Source organism: Aedes aegypti, chromosome 2, assembly GCF_002204515.2.
Source record: "Aedes aegypti strain LVP_AGWG chromosome 2, AaegL5.0 Primary Assembly, whole genome shotgun sequence".
NCBI classification, from domain to species: Eukaryota; Metazoa; Arthropoda; class Insecta; order Diptera; family Culicidae; genus Aedes; species Aedes aegypti.
Window position 1 is genome coordinate 267,386,446 of NC_035108.1, and position 24,662 is coordinate 267,411,107.

Sequence of the window (24,662 nt, forward strand, 5' to 3'; positions counted from 1 at the left end):
TGTCTGGGTTGTTTCTTCAATAACTTCATTCTTTAAGAATTTTCAAGCTTTTAGTATGAGTTCTCGCGTAACATTACTAAAGGACCTATGTACAAATGAGAGATTCTCTCCTCTCTCGTTCTCTTTCGATTATAACAGTGGAACACTAAAGATTTTGGGAAGTTTTTCACTATAGATCGAAAGTCAATTTCCTTGACTAGCGTTTCATACAAAAAAACGCAACAGAAGAGATTAATGTGACTCAGTTATTAATGAAAGAGAAAGTAAACAAAGAGAGCCTCTCAATGGTAGATAGGTCCTTTAGTAATGTTACGCGAGAGTTGATAAGCGTGTACATTAGGGTGTCTCATTTTTCCTCGACCATCTCTGATTTTGCCTCCCCCTAAATTAACTGTTTCTTTTTCATGTTCGAAGACTTCCTGCCAAATTTCAGTTCAATTCATCCAAATCTCAAGCATCGCAAGGAGTTTTTCGAAATTATGCTCATATATTGACCGCTCATAATATTGTAAGCGATCAGCTTGCATGCAAGAAAACATATTCCTAGTATGCCGTGATATTTTTAAAGAAAACAAGCATCATCCAGGTTTGACAGAACACGTTTGCTTCTCCCGCTGTTGTGTTATGAATAGCTCACGGCACGGCATACAAAATTATATTTTACACCGTGAAATCACTGAATGGCTAATTGTTTTCAACATTTTTTAGGTTTCTTACAAGGGCAGCGATTGAGAATGATGGGTGATAATAAGGATTTACCATTTACTAGGATTGCATCAGATTCTTTGTGACGCTGTATGCCAGAGGATTATCACTACAGCATGTTATTCGTTATTTGCTTAGGAATTTGAACTGTATCAAATTTGGATCATTAAACTTATACAAATGCACTAGCATCGTGGTCCAAGTTACAATTAGATTTCTGATCTGTGTGAAACCTAGTTGTCACTCAGTTGTGCCTGCGCTCTATCCTACTTGACCATGAGTAGGATTGATATAGATAGTTGAATGTGAATTATTATTATGGAAGTTTTAGCAAGGAAAATATCTGAACACCATTCTCCCACTTTAGTCAGTAGCTTTGTAATTTAACAGTTTCAATGTGCAAAAACTATAATGAAAGCTAGAATGAACATCTGTGCGCTTTCAATGGTGTATGATGTAAGTGAATTGAAGTATTTATTAACGTTTGTATCTGTTGCAAAGCGTCAATCTAATTTAATGATACCCAGTTTTGTTAAAAAGATTATTGTTCTAACAACACTCACATTTAGAATTCGACTTAAACATACTGTTAATGATGAAGCGATTAATTTATCTCATGCATTGAAAAGTACTAGGCCATGGTATTATCTCATTCAGAAAAAAATGACTGGGGCTATTATAGCACTAGCAAAGACCCAGCTCTTAGACAGATTGTAGAAATTGAACAAAAGAGTAAAACTCCTTCTCAAATTGTGTTCAAATGTTACAGATATGGAAGAAGTTATCAACTGCCAGCTGATGTCAGAAATTGTCTTCATTTCAAAAATCAGCGCTCACTATGCATAAGTTTTCTTGAATACAAGCTAATTGCAAACAATCCCATGGACGATTTAATTATTTCATCTAATTTCTAAAAATACCTTGCGATGCTTGAGATTCAAACGAATTGAGCTGAAATTTTGCAGGGAGTGTTTGAATATCAATCGGAAACTGTTATTTTATGGGAGGTGAAATCCGGGATGGTCGAGGAAAAATGGGACACCCTTGTGAACATACATTGCAGTACTACCGTGTTTGGATCGTCAAAACTTTCTTGAAATGAGTTTTCATTGAGCTCTTGAGCATCTTGCTAGGAATCCGTAGGAACTCATCTAGAATTCTCTGATCTCGCTAAAGATTTTGCTAGGAATCTTGGGATTCCACTGCGATATTGCTAAATATTCTTAAGTCTCCGATCAAAATTTTGAAAAGAATAGTTTCCTTGGCTACCACTAGCACTCCTCAAATACCTCTGGACACCATTTCAAAATCCCCAAAACTTCTACCATAAATACTCAAAATTTATTTATTTATTTATTTATTTATTTATTTCATGTCGTCAATCAGAAGTAGACCATTTTGTTACAATTTTACACGTAATATCATATACCGTTTTGATTTATATTACGGACAGCTTCAAATTCCGGACACTCTACTTTGTATGGGAAACATTTCACACGAAATGTTTTAATTTTTGCCGTTCAAAAGTTCTCAATTTCGAGGCTTGTTTTAGTAAGCTTTTTCCATGAATATCTTTGAAAATGTACAATGCCCAACTACCTTAGATGTCTCTTTAGTGATTCGACGATTTCAATTGACGATTTGACTGTTCCATTTATGATTATCATGAGCTGTCCGGAATTCGAATCAAAGTGTCCGGAATATGAGGCAAAAGTAAGGAAGCGTCCGGAATAAGAATCATGAAAAGGCCATACATTTTGATTTATTTAAAATTATTCAAGTTGCGGAAGCGTACTCTTTACCCACCATTCAAAAGTAAAGGGCTTCCGATGCTCGATAACGCTAAAGAATCATACAGAATGATTTATTTTGTATGCTCTATGCTGGCTTATACTTCACTGAGAGTGCTTCGTGAAGCCCAAGCAGGACAGTTCGGTTTTGCGTCGTCCGATAGATGTTGCTCACAATTTCGCGCGTGTTTTCGTCGCCGGAGATTTTTTTCTTGTTTTTTTCCTGTTTTGGAGCGTCTTGCAGTGTAGTGCTTCGTGAAACCCAAGCAGGACGGTTCGATTTTGCGTCGTCAGATAGGTTTAGCTCACGGTTTTGCGCGTGGTTTCGTCACCGAAGATTTTATTTTCTGTTTTGGAGCGTCTTGCTGGGTAGGTATTTGGGAAGGCTCAAGCAAGACGGTTTGTTTTCGGGACGCCAAGAAGTTTTGTGTTCAGTCGAGGATGGATTACCAACTGGTGAGTTCGTTTCATGCTTGTGATAACACATTTTTTCTTGAAAGCGTAACTTTTAAGTAATATTAAAACAAACTTTGTATGGTTCGTCACTATAAGTTCTGGCATTATGCTTTTTTCTAAAACAATTTCAATATACCGTTTTGATTCATATTACGGACACATAAGGCCTTAGTGAAGTATAATTCACAATAAAGCATGTAAAATAAATCACTCTGTATAACTCCTCCGCGTTATCGATCCTTCAAACCCCTTAACTTTCGAATGGTGAGTGAAGATTTCGATTCCGAAACTTGAATAATTTTGAATAAATAGAATTGTGTGGACTTTACATGATTCTTATTCCGGACGCTTCCTTACTTTTGCCTCATATTCCGGACATTTCGATTCAAATTCCGGACAGGTCAAACAAATAATAAATAGAAAAATCAAATCATCAAATGAATTTGTTAAGCCACTAGAGAGACGCCTAAGGAAGTTAGGCACTATAAATTTTCATAGATATCTATGGGAATTGCTTGTTAAAAACAGCCTTGAAATTGAGAACTTTTGAACGGCAAAAATTGAAACATTTCGTGTGAAATGTTTCCCATACAAAGCAGAGTGTCCGGTATTTGAAGCTGTCCGTAATATAAATCAAAACGGTACATATATTTTTCTCTTTTTGACATTATTAAAAATTATCTTTTGAATTGTTCGACATTGTGAATGTTGACGTATTTTTTAAAACTTCTACCATATCGAGACAAAATGCACAGTACCGTTTTGATTCATATTACGGACAGCTTCAAATTCCGGACACTCTACGTTGTATGGGAAACATTTCACGCGAAATGTTTCAATTTTTGCTGTTCAAAAGTTCTCAATTTCAAGGCTCGTTTTAGTAAACTTTTTCCATAAATATCTTTGAAAATTTATAATGCCCAACTACCTTAGATGTCTTTTTGGTGGTTTAACGATTTCGATTGATTTCACAGCGTAACAAAAATGACATTATTGCGTGTCTCAAGGATCAAATTATGTGTCTCTAGTAGATTTGGGGTTGCTGAATCTGGTGCCATTCTCAGAAATGTTCCAGCACGTCACAATTTTTAGCTACAGGTCGAAAAAGTTATATAAAACACTGTCATGTTTACATGAAATTTAAAGTACGATTTATCAATTTTTTTTGTGATCTAATCCACCAAACATGCAAAATAGAACTTGAACTTCCATTTCAGACATAATTTGATTGAAATTGCGCGATTAAATTTTGATTAAACCGATTTTTTCAACATGCTTGCAGTCTCCATACAAAATTCTTCGTTTCTTCTATATGGCATAATACAACAATTCTCTAAACCATCAAAAAATAACTTTACCGCATCGAAAGTATTACAAACTTTGATGATAAGTATTGTTATACACATAAAGTTTGAATTCTGTAGCAAATTAAGCCAATATATTACCTTACAAGCTGGCAAACTTGCATGCAAGTTGGCTGAAATAGTCATTTTTTGCTTTTTCAACAGTCAATATCTCAAAAACTAGACGTGCTATGATATTTCTGAAAACGGCAATGGATTCAGCAACCCTTAATTAAGTGACTAGCAGTATTTTGGTGCTAGAGACAGAAACGTGTTCCGCAGTGTTTTTGACTGTTCCATTAATGGTTATCATGAGCTGTCTGGAATTCGATTCAAAGTGTCCGGAATATGAGGCAAAAGTGAGGAAACGTTTGGAATAAGAATCATGAAAAGGCCACACATTTTGATTTATTTAAAATTATTGAAGTTGCGGAAGCGTATTCTTCGCCCACCGTTCGAAAGTAAAGGGCTTCCAACGCTCGATAGCGCTAAGGAATCATACAGAATGATTTATTTTGTATGCTCTATGCTGGGTTATATTTCCCTGAGTCCTTAAGTTTCCGTAATATGAATCAAAACGGTAATACTCATATGTAATTTTCAAACAAACTATGTATAGTTCGTCATTACAAGTGTCGGCATTATTCCTGTTTCATATAATTCAAAATATATACATGTTATTTTCAGTTTTCGTCATTAATAAAAACATCTTTTGAATTGTTCGACATTATAGATGTTGACATATTTTTTAAAGCTTCTACCAAAACCTTCTCGAGACAAAAATACAAAACTAGCTTTAAATATAAGTCGTATATTTCCCCCTTGTCCATGGATTGCATCATCGACCAGAGGTGACTCCCAGTTCTTTTCCTCCCTCACTAATAAACACCCTTCCCGTGGTGATTGTGGAGATGCAGAAGCAACAATCATTACACCCTAAAATTCCTTCCCCATCCCAACTGACTGTAAGGACTTGGCCGGCGCCGTTATTGATCAATAATACTAGATCTGCTAAAATTGCACGAGAGTAGGCGGAAACTCCCATCCCTTATTCATTTGGATTGTAGTGCAATTCTTACCAGTTCCGATCAATCACGGAGTAGCAACCATTGACATGTACAGTCAGTCTATGCTATGCTATGCTGCTATGCTCTATGCTGGCTTATACTTCACTGAGGCCTTAAGTGTCCGTAATATGAATCAAAACGGTAGTTTGAAAACGTTATTTTCTTAATCTAGTTCTAATTTTGATATGACATAAATTTTTGTTTTAGTTCCGATTTCGTCATAGTAAAGTCAATGGTTTCGCAATGTTTATTGTAAACAGACATTATTTGATTCAAATAATGTCTGTCACAGACAATCACTCCTAAATCTCATATTCTTATGCATTTTTCTACTAGTTGATTCCCTAGGTAGACTGTTGTGTTAGGTATACTACGCTTTCTGCTAAAGGATATAGAATTACATTTTTTCACGTTCAATTGAAGAAGGCTTTTATTGCACCATTTGTAAAACATATCAATTTCATTTTGAAAAGTATGTATATCTTCATCGTTTACTATTTCAAGAAACAGTTTCATGTCATCAGCATATTATGAGAGCTTTCACTTTTTTCAGAATGAAGGAAATGTCGTTAACGTATAAAATAAGGAATAATGGCCCTAAATGAGACCCTTGAGGAACTCCTGATGTAACTTTAATTGGAATAGATTTTACTCCTTTGTATCTAACTATTTGTTGACGATTAGTAGGATAAGACTCTACCCATTTATGAAGGTCCGGTTGAAAACCTATTTTTTCTAACTTAAAAAGCAACATTGGTATGTCAATGCGATCGAAAGCTTTACTTAAAAATGTATAGAGAGCTTCCACGTGATTACCATTATCCATGGCTGTCAAAGAATAATGAATGAACTCCAGCAAGTTTGTGCATGTTGAGCGTCCCTTAAAAAAACAAGGTTTTTATAATGACAGGTTTACTGATCTAAGCAGTCAGTGGGTGCGCGGTGTGGTTAGCTGCGGGGAAGGTGGAAGTGACAGCTGGCGAGCTGGTTAGCTGGCAGGTTTGTGTACTCTGTTCTTAAATCTACCGTTTCTATGGAATTGTTAGGGGTTGTTTACTGCTAGTAACAGCAGTTGAGTGAAAATTTTCTCGCGCGTCCATGAGCCTTCTTGTCGCGGCTTGAACTTCAACCAAAACAAAGTCGGCAGCTGTCACTGATTGTTTCAAAATGTCGGAATGAAGAATCTGGCAGATTGGATTACCTCTCTTCTAGATACCTTGAAAAAAAAAAACCATGCTGAGTATGAGTTATTCTGTTTTTAACCATATCGAATAATATTTGATTTATTATTGCCTCGAAAATCTTAGGAATGCAAGAAATAATGGCTATCCCATGATTATTACGTATGTCAGATTTTTTGCCACTTTTAAAGATCGGCACTAAAAATGAGCTTTTCCATGTTTCAGGGAAACTACCTGATTGCAGAGACATATTGTAGAACCAAAATAGCGGAGATGCAAGTTCGATTGATAACATTTTCAAAAATACAGGTGGAATCCTGACAGGTCCAGCACCTTTGGAGACATCTAGACTTTTTAGTGCATCTACAATATCATGTACTTTGATTTGATTGACGCAAATGTCATTTGGGATTCCCGGAAGAAACTAGAAATATTCACGATCTCGATTATTTTCCGAATAAGTAGTGTAAACGTCTTAAAAAAATGTTGCAAAAAGATTGCAACTTTATTCAGGGTTCACACCAATTTTGTCATCAAGGTGCATTTCAGATGGAAAGTTGTTAGATTTGGTTTTTGTTTTAACGTAATTAAAGAAATTTTTAGGACATGATTTCAATTCACGCTCAGTTCGTTCATTATACTCTTCAAATGCGGTATCAATGGCAAGATTTAATTGATCGCAAATATTTAAATAGTTAATTAAATTTGCATCATTTTTACATTTTTTGTATATTTTATGTGCCTTTTGCTTACGATTCTTTAAATTTTTGTTTCCTCTACTAAACCATATAGGATACTTTGAGTTATGATTCCTTTTTCTTTTTATTAAGGGTATATCGTCGTGTATTATTTCGTTTAAAATTTTGTAAAACATTTTAACGGCAGATTCAACATTTTCTTCGTTTCTTAACACATTTTGCCAACTTACTTGATTGATTTTATGTCTTATATTGTCATAATTTGCTGAACGATAATCATGAACTTCTTCAAAGTCGCAATCTTTAGGTCTGTTATTTCCATGCAACAATAAAGAAAACTCAATAGCTGTATGAAAAAGTTCGTTTTTCCATAAGGGAGTCAATGATTCTACCATACAGAAATCTTCATCAGTATTCGTCATTAAGAGATATAAATAACAGTTCTGCTGATTTTTAACGTGGTTAATATGGTTTAGACCTAGACTTGCCGATGTATCACATATAAATTGCAAAGCCTCATTTTCTCCAAATATTGGCAGCAGGATGCTCTCGTTGTCGACGTATGGGAAGAAATCAATATCACGTTGATTGAAATCTCCACATATATGCACTATTGTTTCGGGAGGAAATCCGCCAATAACATGTTCAACAATATTGTAAAATTTCTCATAAACTATTTTACGAGCGTTTTTCGGCGGAAAATACACAGACACAAACACATGCGTTTCGACTGCTATGTATACTTTCACCCAGACATGCTCGAACTCTTTAAATTTAGTGGTTTCTATGATTTCTGCACTAAACAATGTAGAAACAGCAATTAAGACTCTTCCTCCTGACTTCTTCTCAGACGTTTGACAGTCACGATCATTCCTAAAAACATCATAATTATTTCCAAAAACTTCTTCACTATTCACAGTTTCATCCCAGCTAGTTTCTGTTGCCAAAATAACTGTATACCTATAGAAATCCACATTATACCGCTGGGAATTTACATGACACCCTAGAAATCTTAAGAGTTTATTAGGAATCATCAGATTTTGGACATGATCCCCAATAACCGAAACTCATAGATCCAGCTCGTAAGGAAAATTTTGACTATGTTGAGGCCCGTATCCTTGATTTAAAATCTTGTAGAGAATTCGTCTCTTAACAAATCTAGTGTCTTATAGAATCTCTATCAAAGAGAGAACATAGCTCTAAATAAATTTTGCAGAAGGATCAATATATGCACTAAAACCTCAGAAAAAAAGTTAAAACACCATCAATCGTATTTATCGCAGGCTTCAATGCAATTATTGAGAATAAAGTGTAGTTTGGACTGTGTTCGCATTTGTCATGGTGCCAATATAAAACGGCATATTAGAATTCTTAAAACATAATATACAATATAGTAAAATATGTACTGTTATTGTGGATTACATTTTGACACTTCTGAAATTCACTAGAATAACGCAATTTAATCAATAAAATTCCTTAAAAGTCATGATACACGACATTTTGCTGTATTTGTATCTATTGTTGCGGTGTGTTTTTACATACGCAATGTATGTAACTTCATAACAATACGAACATTCAGCTTAAAAGTTGAGACGAAATTGATCATTGCAACTCTCTGTGACCATAGACATTCTGTTGCCCTTAATTCGGTGCTTTGTTCAGACAAGCTGCACGCTTCGTCTTAACCAGCAAATTATGCAAATCGAATGTACCTGTTTTATTTTTCACTAGACTTTAGTGACTGGGTTATATTTTCCTAATCGGAAGGTTTTAAAATATTCCATCGGTGAAATTTTGATTTTTTACACTTTTTAGCTATTTTTTCACATACAGACTAAGAAAATTAATGAAAATTACGTTTTCCTACACATTTCAGCTCTTACAAAATGTATGGGAAAAATTTCACCGATAGAATATTTTGTAACCTCCCGATTATGAAATTATAGACCATATACTGATATCTGTGGAAAAAAGTCCGAGGTACATTCGATCTTTATAATCTGCTGGTTTAGACATAGCGTGAGCTGCTTCAAATCCTAAGAAGGGGGATTGGTCTCTAGTTGAGATCCTGGTGGAGATTAATGACCTCATGAAACGTTGCAAATGCATGGCCAATGATCATCGCGAAGCAAATAAGTGCTTGAGGGACCTTCAGTAGTTGGTGAGATTTGGTAGAATATCGAAGAAAATGGTCATCTGGAGAGTAATCGGTGTGCAGTTGACCTGTTATTCAAATGACTAAACCAACACGCATGATAACAATTACAACAAAAATACAAATTTTAAAGGTATTCAAAAATATTGCCTAAAACGGATCTATTCTAACAACTACCGAAAAGCTGAACATAACATATAATTTGCAATTGGATTAGATGGACAAATTGATGTGAAGATTTGCGAAAAAGTTACACGTCTTCTCAGTGAGAATCGAACTCACGACTCCCCGATCTCTAGTTGGGGCGCGTTACCACTACGCCATGAGAGGACTCATGAACGCAGAAGTTAACCTGAATTCGATTTCAGCTCAATAATCACGTGGTCCTTTTTCGCAAAGTGCACCTCTTTTGGAAGAATTAGATGCCCATCCAAACACAACGCTTTCTATACATATCCAATGCCAAGCCCGAGAGCGCATTGTTTTTAGGGTCGTGAGTTCGATTCTCACTGAGAAGACGTGTAACTTTTTCGCAAATCTTCACATCAATTTGTCCATCTAATCCAATTGCAAATTATATGTAATGTTTAGCTTTTCGGTAGTTGTTAAACTTCCACTCAGCTTGTTTACCGTAAACCACGATTCATAATTAAAAACAAGGATCTCTTTTGTTGTCAAAATTGGGGAGGGGTGGGGGTCAAAAATGGAGCATGCCAAATACGAAATCCTACTGTAGATCTGAAGACGTTAAAAATGATTTGCAAATGACTGCCATTATCTGATAATTTGGTGACATATTTCACCGAAACATTTCAACCAAATCGCCATACAAAAACCGAGTGAGTCTGTTCGGAATTTGAGACAAAACGGTATTGACTCAAATATCGTGGACAGAACACAGAGAATGCTGATTGGACGAAAATCCTTAGTGGTAGTTAGATTATCAATTTTGTCTATGGGAATAACTTTAGCAACTTTCCAATCTTCAGGAAACTGAGAGCAGGTTATACAGTAATTTATAAAGTTAGCGATGTACGGCAAGGTATCTGGCAAAGACATTTTTAGGATTTTAATGGAATAAGATCAACTCCGACCGGATCACAGGACGCTGAGTTATCGTTTCGAATCATATTACGGACAGCTTCAAATTCCGGACACTCTACTTTGTATGGGAAACATTTCACACGAAATGCAATTTTTGCTGTTCAAAAGTTCAAACTTTCGAGGCTCGTTTTAATAAGTTTTTTCCATAAAAATTTTTGCAAACTTATAATGTTTAACTGCTTTAGACGTCTCTTTAATAGCTTGACGACTTCAACTGATGGTTTGACTTTTCTATGAATGATTTCCATGAGCTGTCCGAAATTCGAATCAAAGTATCCTGAATATGAGGCAAAAGTGAGGAAGCGTCCGGAATAAGAATCATGAAAAAGCCACACATTTCGATTTTTTTAAGATTATTAAAGTGGCGGAAGCGTATTCTTCACCTACCATACGGAAGTTAAAGGTTTCCAACGCTAGATAACGCTGATAAATCGTACAGAATGATTTATTTTGTATGCTGAGTTCACGGTGCTTCAATTACCGTTATTATCAAATAAAATATACCATCCAAACGGCAGTCGGCAGTTGATTCCTGACATTGTTCTGCACCTCTGGGCCGAATTTGAAAAAAAATCCTTAGGCAGAATTTTGAGTTACGCCCTTTTGAAGTTTATATGACGGAAATCACATGATGTATACCACTTTAACTTGTTTGAACAAACAGAATAAAAATTTGTAGTTTTGTTTTTTTTTTCATCTGGTTTAAGATATTGAAAAAATCTTTTTTCTAAAATTTTTCTAGACCGACATTTGAAAAGGGCCAATGTTATGTTTAGTTATTACTAATCAGCCAATATTCGAAACATGATCTACCAATCTTATGCCTTATTATGTTTAAACTATTCTTGGACAGGATATCTAGATACGCCCTTTTGAAGTGTATGGAAAGAATATTGCGTGGTGAATTTCGTTCCATCTATAATCAACGGTTGGGTGCATACACAATCATTTCACCTTTGCGGTTGTTCTTATTTCATTCAATTCATCAAGTTGCATAAAGTTTACACATGCACATATTTTCTAGACTGACATTAGAAAAGGGCCAAAGTATAATTGATATATATATATACAAATCAATATAGCTGAACAAACTATATCAAAGTTGATGAAACACTCGAACTTCACATATCTGTATAGAGTAAGGTGGGGCAAAAGTTCGACCTTAGTGGTATAATCAATGTTTCCTGGAAAATAATAGCTGATGAAACAAAACAAATACCATACAGCGAACCTTCATCATATTGGCTATAACTTTGCTGAACAAACTTGTGTCAAAATATTTACCCATTTTTAGTTATAACAGTTTCAAAATTGATTGTCTTATTCGAACTTTTGCCCCACCGGTGGGGCAAAAGTTCGAATCTAGTGTGGGGCAAAAGTTCGTTGGCTAAAACACAAAATATCAATACTTTTATGCCAGGCATACTTTCTACCAGCCGTAAACTTATGTTTGCCGAAAAATACACACTAAATTTTCATCAAAAAATGCCCAAAACAGAGTTAATTGTAATACACCCAAAAAATAGCAGTTTTTCGTAAAACTAAGGGAAATTTAAAATTTTTGTGACATTTTTCGCACGATCAGGCAAATTTCGATAAATTTGAAGATAATATGTAGATTTCAGGAAATTTGAAAAATTTTCCGTGGGTTCATACATGGGTCGAACTTTTGCCCCGCAGATTCGAACTTTTGCCCCACTATGGGCCAAAAATTGATTCCAACTATTTATGGAAAAACTAATCCACGTCAAAGCAACCTTATGATAGGCCTAGAAACGCCCTTACATAAAATATTGAAAAAGATTTTATCTTCAATTGGTTCCATGCAACGAAAGTTTGACCAAAAATTACAATATTCACGTCGAAAAACAACAAATAGCCATAACTTTTCCAAATCTCAATCGATTTTTATGATATTTGGAGTGAAAGTCTCTTACTTGAATAGCATTCGAACCACCATGACATTTCTAAGTTTTGATTTGATTTGAGCTAGAAATCTTAAAAAGAAACTCTTGCCCCACTCGAACTTTTGCCCCACTTTACTCTATGTATTATATGTCTGCATTCTATTCAATTCTTTTATATTCTAGTGTGTTCTACTATTGTGTGCAATTCTACTCTATTTAAATTTATTTTTTTCTATCTTTATTAACGAGATTTTTAGCCCTGGGCTAGTTCATCTCGGGACCAACGGCGTTACTTCCCTTCCGAAGGAAGTCGTCACTGAAATTTTTAGTGACTATGTCGGGGATGGGATTCGATCCCAGGTCCTTGGCGTGAGAGGTGAGTGTTCTAACCACTACACCAGGTCCGTCCCCTCATTTAAATTTATTTCATTCTGATCTACCCTACTTGTTCTTATACATATTTTTACAAATAGACAATGATCAACAACTGCGCCCAAAAGATTTGAACGGTACACCTTCGATGTTTGTATGGGTTTATAGCGCTCCCAGGTCTGTGAAAAATAGCTATGAGTAGTGTTTGATCCTTTGCTCGTGTCGCTTGCTCCTGCGGGGGCGGGTGATGTGAGCAGGATCAATCGTGTTGCGCGTCGCTCGCGCGGCATGAATAAATAGTGGCGTGATTCGCGGGTAGGGTCAGTAGTGTTTGATCCTTTGCTTGCGTCGCTTGCTCCTGCGGGGGCGGGTGATGTGAGCAGGATCAATCGTGTTGCGCGTCGCTCGCGCGGCATGAATAAATAGTGGCGTGATTCGCGGATAGGGTCAGTAGTGTTTGATCCTTTGCTCGTGTCGCTTGCTCCTGCGGGGGCGGGTGATGTGAGCAGGATCAATCGTGTTGCGCGTCGCTCGCGCGGCATGAATAAATAGTGGCGTGATTCGCGGGTAGGGTCAGTAGTGTTTGATCCTTTGCTTGCGTCGCTTGCTCCTGCGGGGGCGGGTGATGTGAGCAGGATCAATCGTGTTGCGCGTCGCTCGCGCGGCATGAATAAATAGTGGCGTGATTCGCGGGTAGGGTCAGTAGTGTTTGATCCTTTGCTTGCGTCGCTTGCTCCTGCGGGGGCGGGTGATGTGAGCAGGATCAATCATGTTGCGCGTCGCTCGCGCGGCATGAATAAATAGTGGCGTGATTCGCGGATAGGGTCAGTAGTGTTTGATCCTTTGCTCGTGTCGCTTGCTCCTGCGGGGGCGGGTGATGTGAGCAGGATCAATCGTGTTGCGCGTCGCTCGCGCGGCATGAATAAATAGTGGCGTGATTCGCGGGTAGGGTCAGTAGTGTTTGATCCTTTGCTTGCGTCGCTTGCTCCTGCGGGGGCGGGTGATGTGAGCAGGATCAATCGTGTTGCGCGTCGCTCGCGCGGCATGAATAAATAGTGGCGTGATTCGCGGGTAGGGTCAGTAGTGTTTGATCCTTTGCTTGCGTCGCTTGCTCCTGCGGGGGCGGGTGATGTGAGCAGGATCAATCATGTTGCGCGTCGCTCGCGCGGCATGAATAAATAGTGGCGTGATTCGCGGATAGGGTCAGTAGTGTTTGATCCTTTGCTCGTGTCGCTTGCTCCTGCGGGGGCGGGCGATGTGAGCAGGATCAATCGTGTTGCGCGTCGCTCGCGCGGCATGAATAAATAGTGGCGTGATTCGCGGGTAGGGTCAGTAGTGTTTGATCCTTTGCTCGTGTCGCTTGCTCCTGCGGGGGCGGGTGATGTGAGCAGGATCAATCGTGTTGCGCGTCGCTCGCGCGGCATGAATAAATAGTGGCGTGATTCACGGGTAGGGTCAGTAGTGTTTGATCCTTTGCTCGTGTCGCTTGCTCCTGCGGGGGCGGGCGATGTGAGCAGGATCAATCGTGTTGCGCGTCGCTCGCGCGGCATGAATAAATAGTGGCGTGATTCGCGGGTAGGGTCAGTAGTGTTTGATCCTTTGCTCGTGTCGCTTGCTCCTGCGGGGGCGGGTGATGTGAGCAGGATCAATCGTGTTGCGCGTCGCTCGCGCGGCATGAATAAATAATGGCGTTAAACGGGTTAGGCGTGAATGTTTCATGGATCGCATCACCAATCGCTGGTGACTCCCAGATCTTTACCTTATCCCACTAACCCAATATCCTTTCCATGACAACTGTGGAGATGCAGAAGATTCTTCGGTCTCTAGTAACAACGGTTGTCTAGCTAACATTCCTTCCCTTCCTCGATGACCGTAAGGACGTGGCCGGCGCTGTTATTGACTTTTAAAATTTGAGCTCTCGATTTGTGCACATTGAAGAATGGTTAGCTAATCCCAAGCCCCATTCATTGATTCCCTGTGCAACTTCGATTGCTCTAGTCAATCACGGAGTAGCAACTACGAATTGTACGGTCATATATGCTCATGCTCATGCTCATGCTCATGCTCAGGTCTGTGAAAAATAGCTATGCACAGATTCTGACTCCTCATCCGTGCTTCTTATATGCTCTAAGAAAATGAAGCTTCAAATGGTTATTTCATTGTAAGTTGAAGAAAGGGTTTTAACTTATATATGTTATTTTTTTTATGTATTTTAAGGAATTTATTGAAGCATTTTGTATTAATTGTTTTTCATTCGAGCTGGATCCCAGTTTTGAAGGTTATATGAACAAGTTTGTCGAGAGCTGCGAGGAGCTGAGTCTGCCGAAATCTTCGAAATATCAAATAACCATGTTTCATGTATACTTCTGCAAAGGCTGACATAATGAGCAGGTGTCGGAGTCTGTGCGAAGCGCTTTTTCACAGACCTGTCAGCGCTTTCACCTTTCAGTCGTCGCGCGGTTTGCTACCTTCAGAACCAACACGCTGATGCTGTGTACGATAAGCGATATTTTTTCACCACTGTTATACAAAATATAACAACGCGACGACTGAAGTGTTAAAGTTGTAAAAACTTCGAAAGTGTACCGTTCAAATGATTTGCACGCAGTTGTTGATTACAACAGTGGCTATTTGTAAAAATATGTATAAGAATAAGTAGGGTGGATCAGAATAAAATAAATTTAAGTAGAGTAAAATTGAATAGAACAGAACAGACAAGAATAGAAAATAATCAAACAGAATTGAATAGAATACAGGTATACGATATACATACAGCTATGTGAAGTTCGAGTGTTACGATCAACTTTTAAATAGTCATTGTTTCGCTATATTGATTTGTGTGTATTTCAATTATAATTTGGCCCTTTTCTAATGTCAGTCTACAAATATGTGTACGTGTAAATTTTCTGCAACTTGCTAAATTTAATGAAATAAAAGGTGTAATGATAATGTATGCACCTAACCGTTGATTATAGATGGAACGAAATTCACCATGCAATATTCCTTCCTTACACTTCAAAAGGGCGTATCTAGATATCCTGTCCAAGAATTGTTCAAACATATTTGAATGCTTTGGACCATTTCTTAAAATCACTATCAGGAGTTGATTGGTAGATATCATGTTTCGAGTATTGGCTGATTAATAATAACTAAACATAGCATTGGCCCTTTTCAAATGTCAGTCTAGAAAAATTTTAGAAAAAAAGTATTTTTCAGTGTCTTAAATCAGATGAAAACAACAAAACTACAAAATTTTATAATAATCTCTTTGTTTAAGCAAGTTAAAGTGGCATACATCATGTGATTTTTGTCATATAAATTTCAAAAGGGCGTAACTCAAAATTCTGCCTAAGGATTTTTTTTCAAATTCGGCTCAGAGGTGCAGAACAACGTCAGGATCCAACTGCCGACTGCCGTTTGGATGGTATATTTTATTTGATAATAACGGTAATTGGAGCACCGTGGAGTTATTTTACACTATACTTCACTAAGGCCTTAAGTGCCCGGAGTATGAATTAAAACGGTAAATTCCTCAAGAACTTCATAGTTAGTTACTCCACGAAACATAAACTCTAATTGCAGTTCGGTACTATCACAATTTTCCATTTGATGAATAAAAACAGATCTTATCTAGTGAATGTTTAATAGCACAGGAACCATCACTTCATCCTTATGTATGAAACATAGATACACGACTGATAATCTATTTTTGTATTTTGATTCCAGGTTAGATCAGTTAAATCGATCAAATCAACTAGAAAGACCCACTCATCGCCAGAGAATAGAAAATGCATCCGTCATTGCTGAGCTTCATCATAAAGTGCAAATCCAATTAAACAGAAAATAGGAAAATGCAGAGTGCAATCATCGGTGGACTGTTTTTGCTGGCAAATTTACATTTCAACCATCACAAAGCGAGAGGTGAGTATATGTGCAAAGCGATCGGATTCATTTATTTCCGGAAAACTGGAGTATACATACATACAATCAGATGCATTAATTTGCTGTCGAAAGCAGATTCTGCCGAAATGAATCCACTACAGGCCTAATGGAATTATCGTCGTTCGTTTTGATTGCGATTTGTTCATCAATTCTCTGCGGCAAAACAAATCGCAACAGAGAAAAAACATCTTCACAAGTCGATTGCCGAACTCTATAATTGTAATTATAACTCTTAGCATTAATATTTCCTACACTGTCCGGTACGATGCACAATTGGACTGAAGGACAGCTTGAGATCAAGTCTACTCGACCAGACGAAAGAAACAAGATTATTACAGAATGTGTTTTTTAATTTTTTTTTTCATGATAGCAGCACTCAGTACCGGAAACTTGAGCCGCTAAATTCATAACTGAAAAAAAAAAAAATAAGTTTTATGTTATTTTGTTACCCATTTTAGATAAAAAATATTGTTTTTAAATACGAAAATGCAAAAATGAATTTTAAAATTTCATTTTGATGATGTTGTCTCTAGTACCAAAATGTCCGATCTTTAAAGATGGCCTCCAATACAACTGGTATTCTATCAATTTGTATATCATTGATATAATTATCATTATTAATTGAGTTTATATTTAAGGCAATTTAATCAGACGCAAAACCATAACTAAGACAAATGAAATATATCAAATGTTTTCCTTAATTTGTTGAAAGATAAAACAAATAAGGAATAAGGCCATTTTTATGAGAAAATTTTATCAACTTCTGTTATTTTTGACCGCTGTTGATTGAAATGGGTCATAATTTTGTTATTCAATTCTGGTCGGATAAGAAAACGTTCCGCTGCTCAGAAATTTCCTTCAAAGGAATTGAAGGCCCGAGGCAGTAATTTTTCACGCTCCTCTTGGCATTACCGCTTGAAGTATATATTTTTTCTTGAAACTTTCTTGGAGCTTTTGACGGTTACCGACTTTGAGTCACGCCGATGCTTGAAAGAAAAGTTTCTACGAGGGTCAAGTGCCTATGACAGCGCGGTCCAATGCGAGGATAATGATTTTTCTGCTGCTCGTTTCCATGCGAAAAAAATACTGGAACGTGCCGGTTGAGAAAATTATAAAACAAATTCAACCATTGGATTATTTGCGCAAGAAATTGTTTTTTATTGCATTATAGATTACTTTTTTGATATGGCTGTCTGTAAAATGAGAATGATAAGAAGGTGAGCATTGTTATCCATTTTAGCAATATAAAACATAAAAAAATAACATTGTGTAAATAACATTTTTTCTATGCATTAAACTGCCGTGTATCGCAAAGTCAGTCTAGTCAAATAATAAATTTTTCTCATTATGATTTTATTGAGCTGTCCGGACTTCAAATTAAACTGTTCGTCTGGAATAAGAATTATGAAAGAATTTATTGAAAATGATTGAAGTTGCAGAAGCGAAATTTTTATCCACCTTTTGAAAGTCAGGTGTTTGATGAACTTCATAACGTTGAGGAGTATAACAGAATGATTTATTTTATAAGCTCCTTACCGAGTTACATTTTACTTAATCCCTAAGTGTTCGGAATGTGAATCTATGCGCTACGAATACGTATTCAAAACATTCCAGAAAATTTAAAGATGGTTATGCGTCGGCACACTTTCGAGTCTAGATGATCAATGATCAAAATCGACAAATATTCTAAAAGTATAAGTTTTTTAAGAATCTGTGAAAAAATGGTGCAAAATTATCGAAAAACAAGTCAGTTATTGCAATTTGAATATTTTTGTGATGAAAAAATGATGCTAGTAAAGGAATTAAGAAAGAAATGTTCCGAAATTTCTTTGGGTACCGACGCATAGCCATAACCGATGTAAATATCACCAGCTTCACATCTTTTCTCTTGTTCGGTTATTCGAAACAATACTTTGATGAGAGCCAGTTGTGAAGAAATGAAACCTTTTTCGAGTAATGAGCATTTATGTTTCTGGCACCACGCCGGTTTAAAAAGATCTTGGAAACTATTAGGAACATCATAATGTATTTTTTATATTTCTTGGAAACAACTCAATCTATTTGTATATTTTTTTAGAGAAACACGTTATTAACTTATTAAGCATTTAATTAACTATAAACAAAGAAGTTTTATATAGGAAGTGTCGGTCTCCCAAGAAACATTAGATCATTAGTATCATCGAAACCAGATAACTGATTATCAATTTCGACACAGATTCTGAAAAAGAGGAGATTTCCTAGAAATTTCAAATCCCATGTAATAGTTTTAAATTATCAAAAAAGTATTATATCGACAACTTTTATGCATGAAAAATGTAAAAGTCTTCCATTATATGGATTTTAGACAAAACCAGTGGGTCCTACCTTGTACCTTAATAGCTACAGTGTAGAGTCGCACCATTATTATTTTATTTAGTTGGTGTTACATCAATTCTCAGCTTAGTGATCTTATGAGCACTTCCACAGTTATTAACTGAGAGCTTACTGTGCCAATGACCATTTTTGCATGCGTATATCGTGTGGCAGGTACGAAGATACTCTTAGCCCTGGGAAGTCGAGAAAATTTCCAACCCGAAAAGATCCTCGACCGGTGGGATTCGAACCCACGACCCTCAGCTTGGTCTTGCTGAATAGCTGCGCGTTTACCGCTACGGCTATCTGGGCCCCTCGTTAACGATGTTACGCCAATTTACTCGGTCCATGGCTGTGTCCCTCCACCTTCGATTTTGACCCACGCTCTCCAGATCTTGTTGCACCTGATCAAGCCACCTCGCTCGCTGTGCTCCCCCGCCTTCCTGTGCCAACCGGATTCGAAGCGAACACCATCTTTGCAGGATTGTTGTCCGGTAGTCTTGCAACATGCTCTGCCCAGCGCACCCTTTCGGCTTTCGCAATCTTCTGGATGCTGGGTTCGCGAGCCTAGCGAGCTCGTGGTTCATTCTCCGCCGCCACACACCGCACAGTATTTCGATCGGCCGAAATCGTGAACTTAATTCTGTAGCACCTTTAAACGTGATTTTTTCGGAATGGTGCATTCGGACGAAAATTTTCTAAAAATATAGCGCATATATTGACGGTAAATGTTAGTTCGCAACTTTGCCACGGGCGGCGCTGCGAAAATATTTTTTTTTAAATGACGATCTTTAAATATGATGTCTTCGGCAAAGTTGTAGATAATTCAAATACAAACAACTTTGCCAAAGACACCTAGTGTGTATTCAGCCGCATTTCCAAAATACGGGAGTATTTTATGAACGACCCCCTAAAACTAGTTTAGCTCGTATATTTTGAAAATGCGAAGTTTCCGGTAGCAACAATGTTCTACAAAATTATGTAAACAGTCAAAATAAATCATTCTCTAGAAGACACTAGTCTTCTACAGATCAAGGAAAAGCAGTTATAACAGTTTAAGTGCAAAAATCAGTCATTTTTAGGGTCCGTGTATTTATTCGGGTGGCAGCTGGTGGCAGATGAAACCAAGTAGGATTCAAAATACATAATTACTAGTTGTAAATGTTGATAGTGTCATTAGTATCCACGAGTATCCCTTTTACTTAGAGGAAGTTTTATAAATGACTCTTATTACCCTGTAGTACTTAGTTATATGATGGGTAGAGGGCTATGTAGCTCCATATTTCTTCTTTTTCTTCTTCTTGACACATTCTTTATCATTACGCACAACCAATAGGTTCCAAATACATTTTTGAAGAAAGTTCTCAATTTCCTGAAAAGACGCTTTATGAAATGACTCGCCCTACAATTATTTTTCACTTGAGATTTTTGCGTTTTTTCGTACATCCCAAGTAACCAAATAGCACTTTAATTCGCTCTGCGTGTTAGCATTATACAGCTGACACGCTTAATTGGTCGAATAATAGCACTAAAAGAATAAAAAGATAAACTAGCGGGCTAGTTTTTACTACATGACACGTGCAAGAACGATGCGGTGAGTAGCAAATTAAGTGATGTATCAAATTCAAATCCAAAATCAGGCAAGTGCCTCAATATCAGATCATTTTGTAAATGAGTGTTGCAACCATAAGAACTGCGTTAACATGTAAACACTGATTTGTTTCACAGAATAGTGATTCAATGATTTATTCTTTTCTCAACAGAATATTTCACCAAATTTGCATAGCTTGCACTTACTATAGTGTCTATGTACGAAAAATAGCTAAAACTGCAAGCGAAAAATAGTTGTATGGCGAGTCATTTTGTAAAGACTAAATGAGAACTTTCTTCATAAAAGTATTTGGAATCTATTGAGTGTGTGTATAAAGATGAAGAATGTGTCAAGAAGAAGAAAAAGAAGAAGTATGGAGCTACATAGCCCTCTACCCATCATATAACTAAGTACTACAGGGTAATAAGAGTCATTGATGAAACTTCCTCTAAGTAAAAGGGATACTCGTGGATACTAATGACACTATCGACATTTACAACTACTAATGATGTATTTTGAATCCTACTAGGTTTCATCTGCCACCAGCTGCCACCCGAATAAATACACGGACCCCAAAAATGACTGATTTTTGCACTTAAATGGTTATAACTGCTTTTCCTTGGTCTTTTGAAACCTAGTGTCTTCTAGAGAATGATTCATTTTGACTGTTTACACAATTTTGTAGAACATTGTTGCTACCGGAAACTTCGCATTTTCAAAATATACGAGAAAAACTAGTTTTAGGGGGTCGTTCATAAAATACTCCCGTATTTTGGAAATGCGGCTGAATACACACTAGGTGTCTTTGGCAAAGTTGTTTGTATTTGAACTATCTACAACTTTGCCGAAGACATCATATTTAAAGATCGTCATTTAAAAAAAAATATTTTCGCAGCGCCGCCCGTGGCAAAGTTGCGAACTAACATTTACCGTCAATATATGCGCTATATTTTTAGAAAATTTTCGTCCGAATACACCATTCTGAAAAAATCACGTTTAAAGGTGCTACAGAATTAAGTTCACGATTTCGGCCGATCGAAATACTGTGCACCGTTTTCCTGCACACCGTCAAAGATCATCCTAAGCACCCTTCGTTCGAACACTCCAAATGCTTGCAGGTCCTCTTGCAGCATGGTCCATGCTTCATGTCTATAGAGGACCACCGGTCTTATTAGCGTTTTGTACATGGTTCATTTGGTGTGGGAGTGAATCTTTCTCGACCGCAGCTTGTACCGTTGGGACGTTTTTTTTTTCTTTTTAAGCAAAATAATTTTGCTTTGAATTCGTTGATTTTAAGATGATATTTTGAATTTTAGTTTAATTGAAGTAACAGAAAAACGGTTCCCGCGCTACGTTCCCGCCATTGCTCCGAGGAGCGAACCAAAGCGACGACCGTCCTTCGCCGGCAGTCGCCGGATACGTCAAACGTCATCGAGTCACCGAAAACCCTGCGCAGGTACGTGGAAACCTGGGAGGCACCGATACTACACACGAAATATGACACAAAGTTATTTCAAACTGCAAGAAAACTCCAACTTGCCAACGACAATCAAGGCAGACTTGTTGAAAATAACTAGCTTTCTTTTGTTGTGTACCTTCGATCGTTCTGGACAAACATGGAAAAAGGGCCAAAGTTTTCTACGCAGTTATTTTTCGTTTTTATTGGAAAAAGTAAAATTATGAGTATTTGAATACTTTACATTCAATCAGAATAAAAGGTGCTATCGTGACAATACTATTGAATCAGCATGAATTGCTTTTCAATCGATTATTTGTCACATTTGATAAAATGTTAAAATATGTTTTGATGAATTACGCGTTTTTATCATGTTTGTCCATTGTTAAAGATCTGGGCTCACAGTGACAGTTCGTGACAGCAGAATCTCGGCTCACCTTGGCGTACATAAGTTTCGTATCGGTTTCTCCCTCCCAGGTGGAAACCTTTTTCATGGCCATGATAGTTTCCCTTATTACCCGTAAGTAAATAGGTCCAACCCGAATGAGTTTCCGTTATAAAGAGTAGTTGTAGTTCTGAAAGACAATTGATTTTTCCGTTTTGAGCAATTCAGAGAATTCACCCTTTTATATACGTTTTGCTTTTCGCTTTCTGGTAGGTTGGCCTTTCAGACTTCCAAACTCCATTTAGGAAGCAATCGGGCTGAACGAGTTTAAGGTCTTGGGGTAAAGGTTTTTGTGGGTCGAAAGAAACTTTTGGCGTGAAGATAGAAGGTTCGTCAAGGTGAGGGAGAAGTTAGTAAAGCCGTTCACAAATTCCCTGAGGGAAAAGTCTCAAACTAGTCGGGCAAAGTTGAAAACGACCGTTGGTCTTTCGGTTTCCGGGAGTGGCGCCTAAGCCACCGAGTTTAAGGCTAAGTAGCCCGTCATTCGTTTTGGCAACAATGATGATTTTTCAGCTTACATTTCAAAGTGATAATACTCAGCCTTGTAAGTTTATATTGACTTGAAAAAGTATCACTGTACGCGCTAACATGCATAAAGTATGCTGATACTTTTTCAGGTGTGTCAGTACAAAACCAACTGTTTTTCTTTGATTCGAAATCGAGAGATGAATTAGCAACAATCATCAACGACACGTACAAATTGCAATGACGGCCTACTTCGCCTTAAGCGAAACCTCGTGGAATTTGAACGGTTACAAGCTTCTTCTGGAGCCCATAGTAGGCGCGACTTCCACTGATGATGCGTCTCCGTATTTCATGGCTAACGTTGTTATCAGCCGTTAACAAGGATCCGAGTTGACGAACTCATCAACCACCTCAAAAGTATCCCCATCTATCGTAACACTGCTTCCTAGGCGGACTCTGTCGCGCTCAGTTCCGCCCAACAGCATTTACTTTGTTTGTAGCGTCACGCCATTGTCGAGAATATTGCAGGGCTCCATCTTCGTCGGTCTAGTTTCCTACCAAGTAACACTTTACGCTCGAAAACACCAAAAGCTTTCCGGTCTGCCTCTTTCAACGTCCACGCTTCGTGCCCATAGAGAGCTACCGGGAGAATCAATGTTTTATACAGGGCGAATTTTGTTTCCGTTTGCAAGTTGCGGGACCTAAGCTGGTTACGTTGTCCGCAAGAAGCCATATTTGCAGCCGCAACACGTCTTTTCACTTCGCGGGAAACGTCGTCGTCACGTGTAACAAGTGTACAAATTCGACAACAACTTCAAACACATCCCAACAAACACTACCTCACCACCTACACCACCAAGCCGTCGGCAACTATGTACTTCGTTTTGATAGAGCTAATGATAGGCCTATCCACGCTGTCTCCCTCTTCAAAGGCACGAAGGCATCATCCACTGACCTGTGATCGATTCCAATAAGGCCATCTGCAAAGCCAAGGAGCATGTGCGACCGTGTGATGATAGTGCCATTTCTCTGCACGCCAGATCTCCTATTAGCACCCTCGAGGCGAACTCCTGGTCTGCAATCCCAAACTTGATTTCAAATCATCCAGCGTAGCACGTTCTTCTTCCTGGCGTTACGTCCCAACTGGGACAAAGCCTGCTTCTCAGCTTAGTGTTGTTATGAGCACTTCCACAGTTATTAACTGAGAGTTTTCTACGCCAATTGACCATTTTTTGCATGTGTATGTCGTGTTGCAGGGTACGGTGATACTCTATGCCCTGAGAAGTCGAGAAAATTTCCTTCACGAAAAGATCCTTGACCGGTGGGATTCGAACTCACGACCCTCAGCTTGGTCTTGCTGAATAGCTGCGCTACGGCTATCAAGGTTTTTTTTTTGGAAAAAAGTTACCAGTTTACATCATTTTTACAAACAAGATCACTATTGTATAATATTTTAACTACAGTTAACTCTCTCTTACTCGATATTCTGTATCTCGATATCGAGTTAGAGAACCATAGTAAAATTTGGTTTTCATGGCTAACTCGATGGTCCCTTGGATCGCAGATGCACTGGTTTTCTGTTCTGTAAGTCGATACCTCCCTAACTCGATGGTCCCTTCAATATCGAGTAAGG

General features: G+C 37.7%; 1 protein-coding gene across 5 annotated transcripts in view; it reads left to right on the plus strand.

The window, feature by feature from the left end:
* The window catches only part of LOC5568775 (zwei Ig domain protein zig-8), a 141,986-nt gene that overhangs the window by 17,297 nt on the left and 100,027 nt on the right, over positions 1–24,662 (plus strand). For all 5 annotated transcript variants that reach the window (XM_021845026.1, XM_021845027.1, XM_021845028.1 and 2 more), the window contains one exon: positions 16,505–16,699. In XM_021845026.1, the coding sequence (XP_021700718.1) occupies positions 16,630–16,699 (70 nt within the window). In that variant the 5' untranslated portion in view covers positions 16,505–16,629. The remainder of the gene's footprint in view (positions 1–16,504; positions 16,700–24,662) is intronic.